The 12,006-nt window shown below is 43.8% G+C and overlaps 1 protein-coding gene across 2 annotated transcripts in view; it reads left to right on the top strand.

Moving 5' to 3' along the window:
• Positions 1 to 12,006, top strand: part of ENTPD3 (ectonucleoside triphosphate diphosphohydrolase 3) — a 31,193-nt gene that overhangs the window by 16,936 nt on the left and 2,251 nt on the right. For both annotated transcript variants that reach the window (XM_011357400.2, XM_011357401.2), the window contains exons 5-10: positions 2,458 to 2,608; positions 4,709 to 4,868; positions 5,811 to 6,044; positions 9,204 to 9,476; positions 9,649 to 9,759; positions 10,180 to 10,317. In XM_011357400.2, coding sequence (XP_011355702.1) covers positions 2,458 to 2,608; positions 4,709 to 4,868; positions 5,811 to 6,044; positions 9,204 to 9,476; positions 9,649 to 9,759; positions 10,180 to 10,317 — 1,067 coding nt within the window. The remainder of the gene's footprint in view (positions 1 to 2,457; positions 2,609 to 4,708; positions 4,869 to 5,810; positions 6,045 to 9,203; positions 9,477 to 9,648; positions 9,760 to 10,179; positions 10,318 to 12,006) is intronic.

Genomic DNA, 12,006 nt, shown 5'->3' with positions numbered 1-12,006 from the left:
ATTCTTGCCAAAAGGTGACTCTGTCCCTTAGTTACAAGATCTGTTTAGACTCGGGAAAGCATTTCAGCCAAGTCAGTCCTGATGGCCCTCTGACTTGAGGGAGAGGTGGGACTTTCATGAGGAGGACAGGCCGACCCTCAGGGGCAGGGGCCCTTGGCCCACCCAGGGTGTGATTTAGGGAAGGGACAAGGTCATGGACCCACACCGCATCCATAAATGGATCTTCCGTCCTTTGATCACAGTAGCCTCAGAGATCCCTCTATACTCTGAATGACCCAAAGACAACAAACTAGAGCTTAATTACAGAGTCGAAGTTTGCTAAGTGTCATCCCTTCGAGGACATGTTGTTTTTCCAGGGATAATCTGGGTTTCTGGTTTCTCAACTGCAAATTTCCCCTGGACAACCTTGTTTTATCCAGTGTGAGGGGGTGGTGTATGCTTGCTCGCTCAGCAGTGGCCCTCAGAAATTTATTTCTCAGGAGGTCCCTAGTGAGTATCAGACCTGGGTTGCTGCTCTTTTCTGTGAGTTCACTGGGTGCTGCCTTTGCCCGCAGTTCCCAGGCTGGTGTCTGTAGCTCTGGCTGCTTGCTGTAAAGCAACGTTCCCTGGAGGGCACTGATTCCTTGATGCCCCTTATCTCTTGCAGTGTGCAGTGCCAGTGCCACAAGGGACGTTTGTGTTTTCCCTTTACACCAGTGACTAGAAAATCTTTAAGCTCCACTGGAGCCTCAGCTTAGCCATCTCCTTCACTACAATACCTCAAAGAGTTGCTTCAGGGACCAGGCTACTACAGTACTGAAAGCATCTCTTGCTAGGCACATAACTTATGCTTCGTCCCACCTCAAGTAAGTTTTGTGCCATCTGCCCAGCCCTCTGTCCCCAGATTGCAATAGCAGTTTTAACTGTTCAGAAGATTGGGAATCCTAGTATCCCATGAGTCTGTAAGCCCAATCTCCTTTTCCCTCTAGGAGGCTTAAGGGACCTTATGCAAATAGGCCTTCAAGTGACATGCTTAGATATGCCAAATGTCAACATTCTAACAAGGCTTCTCAGCAGCTCTCTATCCTGCTGGTCCCTGCTAGGGACCAACTGTAGCAGAATATATTTTGTTTGCTCGAGATTAGACTACACAATCCCCTGACTGTAGGGTTGCATGCTGGTTTGAAGATCTCATTTATCGATTCATTTATTCATTCATGGGTTTAATAAATATTTATTGAGTGCCTGCTGTTTGCCGGTAATGTTTCTTGGCACTGAGAATTCTAAGATAAACAAAGTCTCTGCTGTTAGGGAATTTACATTCTAACAAAGGAGATAATAAATAAATAAACAGGTATATAATATATCAGGGAGCAGAACTGTGAGAGCTTGAGATGCAGTAAGGGTTTTGACTTTTACTCAAATGAATTGAGTAATTCATTTCTTTAAAATATATTGGGAAGCCATTAGGAGATTCTGATCATGGAACTAAAAGCTATGACAATATGTAATTTTAACAGATCACCTTGTTGATGTAAAACACATGGCCAGAGGCTAAGATTAGGAGCAGGGCAACAGGAGCTATTAGAGCGATGTGGGTGAGATATGACATTATGGTGGTCTGGCCAGGGAACATTTGGCAGTGCCTGGAGACGTTTTTGATTGTCAAGACTGGGGTTGGTGGTGCTGCTGGCATCTAATGGTAGAGGACAGGGATGCAGCTAAGCATCCCCCAATGCACAAGACAGCTCCCACAATAAAGAATTCTCCTCTGGCCCCAAATGTTAGCGGTGCCACGGTTGAGAGACTCTGATCTAGAATGGTTCTGGAGAAGCGGGTTAGAAGTGCTCAGATTTGAGAGGTATTTTGAACGTAGAGCCAACGAGATGTTAGGATAGAGTCAATGCGAGGCATCCAGGTTACTAGTGCCTGAGTATCAGTTCTGCCCTGAGAAACTGTGTGTGTGATGGTACCATTTCCTGAGCATGGGAGCATTTGTTAAATTTATTGAGGCAGTGTGCTATTGACATAAGTATAGACTGACCGAGGCACTCTAGAAGGTGAGGCCTGGGTACTGGGTATTTTTTTTTTTAATTAAATTTATTGAGGTAACATTGGTTAATTACATTATATAAATCTCAGGTGTGAATGTTATAATTAAATATCTGTGTATTCTATTGTATCTTCACCACCCAAAGTCTAATTTCTTTCATTATCATAAATTTGATCCCTTTACCAATTTAAGAATTGTTTTTTTTTAAAGCAGATTCTGGTTCATTTTTTTCACCTTTGTAATTCTTTCTTTCCATATTTTGGGAGTTGGCTCATCTGTATGATCACATGGGACATAGCGCACCCATCTGTTTTCAACTCCCTACTAAAACACATGATTTCCAAAGCCAATTTGCTTATTTGGATGTTGTACTGTTCTTGTTAGTTTCTGTGGATGCTAAGACATGCTGACTGCTTGCTCTTCAGGCTCTGGGATCTCCAGCTACAGTAGAAACCCCCAAGACACCCCCGAAGCCTTCGAGGATTGCATGCAAAAAGTCAAGGAGCAGATTCCAGCCCACCTCTACAGATCCACCCGCATTTACCTGGGAGCCACAGCTGGGATGCGCTTGCTGAGGTAAGGGCTGGCATGGCACGAAGGAGCCCATTTGACCAAAATTGCCAAGAATGTGGTAAACCTTGCCAAGAATGTAAGTCTATTTCTGGGAACACATCCACAGGAAAGAAGCTCATGTTCTGCCATAAATTTAGGCTTTAAAAGTTGGGAAACTTTTAGTCTTTATTTTAATACCCAGAAAGAAACAGTTCTAAAATGGATTCCCTTGCCTTTGGTGATTTTACTGAGAGCTCTGGGAAAAAAAAAAAAAAGAAAGAAAGGAAAGGAACATGAAATCTGCTCATGGAGTATACCTCTAGTTTTTTAGAAAAGTAGAAACTATTTTTGACGCTGGTGTTTCGACACCTATGTACAACCAACTCCACTACGTGTAACCCATAGCTATGCAGCTTGTACCCATGTACAAAATGTCACTGAAATCTGCTTTAAAATAATGGAATTTCTGCACCTCGCTCCAGTCAAAGCCTTTGGAGTTGTTATGAAACAAATATCTCATTTCCTTCAAGTAAGCAGTTTCTTCTAAATTTGCAGACATGACTTTTAGCCTATCTTGCGTTGTTTTGGAATACCCTTTCTCATCATTTCTTCCTCCATTATAGTATTTCCTTGACTTTGAAATTAAAAAAAAAAAAAGTTAAAAACAAAACAAACCCCTGAAGCTTAAATTTATCCAGGGTAGAGGCTGCTCCAAACTTTGAAAATAACGCTTTAGCCCCAAAAGATGACACTCATTCTGCTTCAAAGCCACTTTGTCTGTGATCCCAGTAATGTAAAATTGTATGTGTGGGCATGAAGAAAACACAAAGGAACAAGCAAGTAGAGCTACTTGAACACGATCATCCAAAAAAAAAATAAATAAATAAAAATCATGGAGCATTCTCAGTTGAATTGGGCCCTTTCCTTGAGCTTCCTATCCTTGCTCCTGTCCCTGTGTCCTGGTTGACCAAGTAGAGTGTGGAAAAAGTCAGATTTCTTTGCTGACTCTTGGAATCTGCAGTGTGTTTCAAAATTACTGCGTTTACCTGAAATAGAAATGATATAGACATTCATTCCTTCTGCTCTTTCTTTCATATGAAAACAAAGAAATCGCCTTTTTTTTTCAGTTGCTTTTTTCTCCCAGTCCTTTCAGTGAGAAATAATTAAAAGGCTCTGTAATTTATAGCCCATGACAAAAACTATGGAATAGAAAGTTCACCGCCTGGGGGAAAAAGAAGCGAATGCATGTTCCATTTGCATAAATTAAATGTTAACTCCTACTGGTAAAACTTTCTGATGGTGATGTTTTTTTCTGAGCAAGCAGCTGACGTTTTAATTGCTAGAGAAGTCAAATATTAAGAAAATGAATGAGAATCACCTGCTGGGATGAGAACTGATAAAACTAGGGAAACTCTGAATTATTTTCCAAGCGTTGATAATTTGCTACTAAATTGAAATGGACTTCTGCTTGTAGCATTTCTCTTTCTTCTTCTCCAGGCAAGAGCAAACCCCTTAACCCACTGATGAAAGGGAAAATTATCTTTCAAGTAGCTTTTTTCCATAGAGTAAAATGACAGCTGGCGAAATGACAGTGACGGCCGCGGTGGCCATCCTAGCCCCTCACGATGAAGCCCTTCCAAAGGCGAAGCCGGGACGGTTGAAAGTCAACCTTCTTCCTTCCCGCCCCTCCTGCTAAGCTCCCCTTCCTTCTGGCCTGATGAGGGCTCCTTCGTATGGTGCCCCCAAGAGGTTACTTATACCACTCCTATGCCTTCACTCATCCCCTTTCCTCTGCTGACCTGAGACAGAGCAGAAGTGATTAAGCACGAGGCTCTTTCAATTAGCTGGTTGCTAGAGAGTGGGGCAGGAACAGGTAGGGGAGGAGAGAACAAGTGATATTTTTACTGGGAGCTGTTTTCCTGCTTGGTAGTTTGACAGGTAATGAGTGCATCCTGCTTTCACGGTTGTCCTGGCGGCTTCGGCTTGCAAAAGCGGTTGCCATGTATTGCACACATCTGGAAAATCATCCCTGGGGATGGGAGGTTTACATTTTCACCTGAGGGAGATCGTTTTAAGGCTCTGTTGTCTAGGCACTCAGCCTTTTGTGTTCTGTGCCTTGCATAGGTTGCAAAATGAAACAGCAGCTAATGAAGTCCTTGCGAGCATCCAAAACTACTTCAAGTCCCAGCCCTTTGATTTTAGGGGTGCTCAAATCATTTCTGGGCAAGAGGAAGGGATATATGGATGGATTACAGCCAACTATTTAATGGGAAATTTCCTGGAGGTGTGTGAAAACAAATGCATGGTTTTTAATCTTGCTATTTATCTTGTCCCTTGCGGGTGGTAGCTTATGCAGAGGTGCATGCCAACAGGGGCATCTGTTCTGTGTCATTCCTACTGTGGAATGCACTAGGGAACCCCTGTGAGACAATAGCTAAAGCTGAGAAAAGACATGGATAGCTGGGGCAAAACCTGGGATCATAAACAGGACCAAATGCACAGGGGAGAGGGCGTATCATCACTTACTAGCTAATAAGATATTGGAGGCAAAGGGGATCAAAATCTAATACTGGGCTATCGGTCATATGAGGGGCAGCTGGAGAATGACTTTTCCAAGATGTTCCTTAGCTATGTGGAATTGACAGTGTCCTCCGGCCGTCTGCTTCCCAACTCATTCCATGTCACCAAGTCTCCTTACACTCCAGTCCCCACACTCACTGCTTCTTTGGTGCAGAGGAGAGCTGACTCCAAGAGACAATCACCATGCTACAGAGAGCATAGCCCAAGGACACCCATTCCATATCCAGCCAGAGACTTGTTTCTCCTCAAATATATTGTTTAAATTTTAATTAATTGCCAATAGTTAATATTTCAGAAATTCCCCACCCCACCCCCCAGAAGTTGGAAGTGCTGGTCACAGAGGACTTAAATTCCTGCGTGGCGACATCCAGCTGGAGCAGAGTGCAGCTTGTGCACTCCCCAGTTTGTCACAGTCCTCACCATTCCCCGTTGTCAACACCCAATCTACTTCGCTCATTTATGTGGCCTGCCCAGCCCCTGTAAGCATTTGAGTTCGCCACCCCTGACATAGGGAGAAATGTGGTTCGGAATGCTTCCCCCACGTCAGAGTTCTTAGCAGTAAGAGTTGGGGCTTGGGTGGACCACTCTGGGCAAACAGAAATGGTGCCTTTGGCCTTTCTTCCTGCTCTCTTTTCCCGCCCTGCAGAAGGACCTGTGGCATATGTGGGTGCACCCAAAAGGAGTGGAGACCACGGGTGCCCTGGATTTAGGCGGTGCCTCCACCCAAATATCCTTTGCGGTGGGAGAGGAGGTGGAGCTGAACACCAGTGACGTCATGAAGGTGTCCCTGTACGGCTATGTGTACACGCTCTACACACGTAGCTTCCAGTGTTATGGCCGGAACGAGGCTGAGAAGCGGTTTCTGGCGACGCTCCTTCAGGTAGCTGAGTGGGGAGGTTGGGGGGCAGCAGGTGTTCTCTCAGGGGGCTCAGCGGAGGGGAGGGTGCCTTGCCTTCCAGGGTCTGCCCTTTCCACTCCATTTAGAAGATGGATGCAAACAACGCTGTTTTCCGGTTTACTCGTGGGGGTCCAAGCTCGCTCGCTCACTCACTCGCTCTCTGTTCTGTATTTGAATCAGAAGTCCAGGGAAATCCAGAGCTCCAGATGTTTCATAAATGATTCAGGTCCTAGGCTCCCTTTATGGACACAAGCTGTTTTAAACCAGTAGCTAAATAAGCCTGAGAATTTGGAGACTCCCTTGTGTGCAGACAGAAAAATAAAAGTGGCCACGAGAGAAATGCTTGCTGACAGCGGGGCGGGCAGAGCTCCCCCAGGCTCGGCCTCCCTGCAGATGGGCCTATATTAGGCAGGCTTGCTGCCCTTTATATGGTGGGATTTTTCAAGCCACTGAATTCTATCATTTCGGTCAATCATTCACATGGCAACTGTCCCACGGTGCAGATGGCTGCGTCAGGCACCAGCTGTAGGGTTGTCACGAACATAAACTCGATGGTAGTGTGGTGTGTGTCAGAGAGCCATGGATGACATTCCAGACCCAAACTCTAGTGTTCAGGGCACATCGATCTCAGCCATGGCTGAGAAGGGAAGGTGAAGGGAAGGGGCCTTGATCATCTAGAGGGACACGAGACCAACCAGATACTGGCTTCCAATGGGACCCAGGGTCAGGAGACAAGTACTAGGCCAGCCTGTGAACCACTCAGTGTCAGGCTGACCCCCCGCCCTCTAACCTACCTTGGCAGCAGCATTCCTCAGACACTAGGCTGCAGAAAAATTGGGCTCGCTCACGAAAGCGTTGTCAGCAGCACTCACATCTTCAGACCCCTGCATTTACCGAGCAGTTGTGCAGGGCGAGTTGTGAGAATTCATCGTCCAGTTCTAGCCCATTCCCCACGATTCTCCACCGGCCTCACGGGAAAGGCTGGAGTCTCAGTACACATGCCCGTGACGTGTATTGTCGAGAGAGGCTCAGCGCTGCCTGGGAGGACAGAGTGGGGGAACCCTGCCGACATCCTTCAGCTACTCTTCATGGCTCAAGAGACTCAGTGCCCACCCCAGACTCTCACCCGCTCCCCACAGTCAGCCAAACCAAATCCAATGGGGAACCCAGTCGACTCTCCCTAGGAAGGCCTCTGTAACCACCACTCCCCGCTGCTTTCCCACGAGTATTACAGCCAACATGCCTCTTTCCAGGAGAGAAGCTCTGAAAATCCTCTTTTCTCCATCTCCTTTTTTTTCTAACAATGCTTAATGTTCCTCCAGCTCTGGCCCTGGCATGGGTGGAGGGCAGGGGGCTCCTATGAATTTCAGGCAGGAGAAGGAGGAAGGTGAAATTATCCTTTTCCCAGGGTGAGTGAGGGTCAGAGAGTCTAGCCTCTTAAGTTTGGTTTGCCCCGAGGAATATATGTGTATGTGGGTACATGTACCCCCCAAACACCATATTTATTAAAGAATGATTATCCATGTATCCAACAGTCTACAGTAGAGAAGCGAATGCTTCACCTGTGTAAGGTCTCATTTGGGTTCGAGAATGCAAGTCTCAAGGTGTGAGCCCAGGACTGGGGACAGAGGTGTGAGACCCCAGCCCCCTCACAGGGACAGGGGCACTTTCCAACATCTGAGTACCTGAGAGGGTGGCCCTGCCCTCTGAAGCTTCTGACTCAGGTGAGGGACAGGGTCCAGGTGTGATGAGGGTCACCCACAAACGCACGCCCGGATCTGCCTGACCACCTCTTTCACTTGCCAAACACGTGCTGCCAAGCCCGATTTGGAAGGTTCGTGCGGATTATTACGTCATGAACACTGGCTCAGTCAGTTCCACCTGTCTGGGTCTCGTTTCCTCTTCTGTAACCTAAGGGCCTACACAGGCTGGCGAGAGTGACACCTGGACATGTATTTTACAGATTAACCTCTTATTAACAGGTCTCCAGCCAGCCCGGGGCTCAGGTCTCACTGTGACAGCGTGTTAGCCATTAGGGGCACACATTCACTTTTTTTCTTTCCTTCTTTAAGTAAGATGTTTTTTCTTCTGTTTTTAAAGTAATACGTGTTCGATATTTTACTTGAGTTAAGATTTTACTGTAGGGAAAACAGTATGCCTTAGTGGCTTTGAAATTAGAGTTGAAATCCAGTTCTTTAGAAAAGGGTGTCCATAAATAGAACCAAACATGTTTTGGAATCTTGCATAAGATAAAGGGAACATTTTCCACCAGAAAATAAGACTGGCTAGTCATCTGGAAGAAATAAAGTGAGGTTCTTATCATAATCTTTATGCTAAATAAATTACAAATGGATCAAAAATTTATATGTAACAAGGACGTGTATTGCAGCATTGTTCGCAATGGCAAAATAATTGAAAACCACCTAAATCTTCATCTAGAGGGATTTCTTAAATAAATGATACTTTATTTGTACAGTGACATGCTGTGCAGCTACTAAAAAGACAAAGCCACTCTAATGTGTACAATGAGTGGACAGATAGCAAAGATGACTTTTTAAGTAAGAAAATCTCAGAGCGGAACAATATGTAAAATACTACCATTTATGGTTTTTTTTAAAAAAAAAAAAAAGAAAGAGGAAAAGAAAATATATTTGCAAAGGCATAATCTCTGGTAGGATACACAAAAACCAGCAATAGTGGTCCCTTTCAGGGAGGGGATCTGGTGGGTAGAAGTGGGCGGGAGGGAGAGTTAATTTTCATAATATATTTATTTGCATCTTTTGGATTATTTTATGAGATAGGTAATATCCTATTCAATATGGTCAATTAAAGTAAACATATCTTGTTTTCTCATCAAAATGGAGTTCATAAAACCTGCTTCACAGGGCTACTGTAGAAGCTAGGTCAGATCACGTGAGCGAGAGCCTAGCATTGTGCCTGGTGCAGGGTGACTGTCCCCCCATTGCCACTTGAGTTTTCTAGCTACTCTGCGAGTTGCCTTCAAGCACACATTGGCATAGATAGCATTTTTTCCATTTCCCTCTCTGCATTAGAAGGTAGCAATACTAAGAATTTGCAAAAGAGAAATATCTGGTCCCCTACAAAAGAGCGATTGCTAACAGCTCGCCGTTGTACCTACAGAATTCTATCACCAAAGCCAAACTCGCCAACCCCTGTTATCTTCGGAATTATGTCACCACCTTAACGGGGGGCCACATATTTGGCAGCCTGTGCACAGAGGATCTGAGGCCTGGAACTTATGACCCCAATGACATCATCACTTTCGAAGGGACCGGGAACCCGTCACTGTGTAGGGAAAAGGTGGCTTCGCTGTTTGCCTTCAAAGCTTGCCATGACCAAGAAATCTCCTGCTTCGATGGGGTTTACCAGCCAAAAGTTAAAGGGTCATTTGTGGTAAGAGCCGAAACCACCGAAAGATTCCTTTTATCCCCATGCAATGTTTATTTCTCGCCTTTCTGTTTCTCTTCTGCTGACTTGTTTCCCGCTTTCTTGTTCCCTGCCCTGAAACCTCCATATTATATCCCGTTCTGAGAACGGATTTCCTTCAGCACTGCTTCCTTAACAGGCGTTCGCAGGGTTCTACTACACAGCCAGCGCTTTAAATCTGTCAGGGAGCTTTTCCCTGAACACCTTCAACTCCAGCACCTGGAATTTCTGCTCACAGAACTGGAGTCAGGTCAGTATTTAAAGAGAAAGGCTCAATATCGGTACAAAACAGAGTAGATTCCCTTTGTGCGCATGTGTGGATATGTTCTGAATTTGGCCTTTATGCTGTTCTACTTTGACCCCCCCATAAAATGGGGGTTCAAGGGGACCTACTTCACACCCCTGTCGTGGATTAATGTTCTAACCACAGGCACAGTGTTTGGCACATAATAAGGATTCTATAAACTTAGAGATTGTTCTCATATGATGTCGTGTGGGGATATTTTCCATATTATATTATAGAATTGTATTAGTTCAGAGTAATCTTATTATGAAATGCCGGGTGATAGATTCTTTCAAATAGGACTGTTGACCTAAGGTGTTCTGAAATGTGCATTTTAAAATTTGCCTGCCCGGCCTGCCTCTTACCTGTTTTGAACCCCCTTCTCAGCTCCAGCTGTTGCTCCCCCGGTTTGATGAGATGTACGCCCGCTCCTACTGCTTCTCAGCCCACTATATCTACCACTTGCTCGTAAGTGGGTACAAATTCACTGAGGAGACCTGGCCCCAAATACATTTTAAAAAAGAAGTAAGTCAAAGCACAAATTGTTTTCTCTTCTTCCTGTCAAAATAGAAGTTTGTGTGTATGTATGTGAAAGATGAGACTTTGATCCCTTGTGGACTTCCCAGAAGGGATGACGGAGAATTCAAAGGAGGCGTTCACTGCAGACCCTTCCACGTGAGTAAGGGATCAGAAGCCAAGACCCCATGGGCTCTGAGCTCCACGAGGGCAGGACTTGCTTCATCACCCTCGTATTCCTGGCATTCAAGACAGGGGAGAGAACCTGGAAGATGTTTAGTAAATGTTTGTCGAGTGAATAAATAAATATGTTAAAGATTTGAGACTTTTCATCCTGAGAAGAGGCTTCAAATATAACAGTTTTAAAAAGAGGGTAGTAACGAATTGCTGTCCATTTTACACAGATGTCAGAGTAAGATACAGGCTCTAGAACATGAGGGATTAAAGAAGCAGCATTTAATAAGAATATTCTCTTGGAATGAGCCTGAGACACTGTATTTACTGTCAAGTGTTCACAATGGTCTGAAGCTAGAGTGGTCACAGCTGTCATCGGGAGACTGTTGGGTGAAGAGGCCTGGGACCTTGCTTTCGGGCAGGACTCAGCCTTGCTGATATGTTCGTCCAGCACTATGTTCCCTGGGTTCTCGGAGGGTTTTCTCATTTCAGGACTAACTGGTGCAAAGCCTGAAGTATGTCTGGAGTCAGTCTTTTCACTATTAGCTTTGGCAATAATTAGATTAAACCAACCAACATCTGACATTAGCCTGCTGTCTACTTTTACATAAATAAAATTAAATCATCTACAAAAATAAGGATGTCTGGAGACATATAAGAACCATTGGTGGCATGTACTCTGTAAGCTTTGCTTCTAATAAATCTAATTACCAGGAAAGTACATGATGAGAATGGAGAATGATTTTTCCATTGAATATCAGCTTGGATGGATATAGAATTCTAGGTTTCAAGTTCCTTTCATTTATTCATAAAAAATTTTCTGTCTGGCCAAATTATTAAGGCGAGGTCACAAAAGACTTCCAAAGATTTGCCACACGCGAATTTAATCAAAAATTTTTTCGAAGGAGGTAGTCAAATAAGAAGAGAAGTAAATCCAGGAGATGTTATAAAAATATAGAAAGTAAGAATAACTAATGTTGTGACTTAAAATTTGTATTAAAAAAATAATACTAATGCAAAGAAAAGTAAAAGAGAAGAATCTGTCCATAACAACCAAGTATTCAAGTGCAATTAATATCCAATGTGATGGGGAAGGGATAAGAATCATATAGGATACAACGACATAATATCTTGTGAAGAGGAACATATATATACCTATATATACTTTTAAGGCAAGAAATTAAAAAAAATAAACAGGAAAAGAGCACTAATTGAAAATTTAAAACTAAGGCATTCAGAAAAAGTCCAGATATATCAATAATTACAATAATCATAATTGGACTAAAACTATCAGTTAAAGACAGACATCAGATTGAATTTTTAAAAATCAAGTATACGTTGTTCATAAGAGAAACACTTTAAAGAGACACATAGACTTTATGCAAAAGGACATGGAAAGATTGAAAGTTAAAATTTTTTTTAACTGTCAGGCAAACACCACTCAAAACTGGTGTAGCTATTTAATCTCTGATGAGATAGTCTTTAAGATAAAGAGCATCATTAGAGATGGAGAAAATTACAAAT

The sequence above is a fragment of the Pteropus vampyrus genome, unplaced genomic scaffold, assembly GCF_000151845.1.
Source record: "Pteropus vampyrus isolate Shadow unplaced genomic scaffold, Pvam_2.0 Scaffold35, whole genome shotgun sequence".
Classification (NCBI taxonomy): domain Eukaryota; kingdom Metazoa; phylum Chordata; class Mammalia; order Chiroptera; family Pteropodidae; genus Pteropus; species Pteropus vampyrus.
This window is presented reverse-complemented; position numbering and strand designations above follow the sequence as displayed.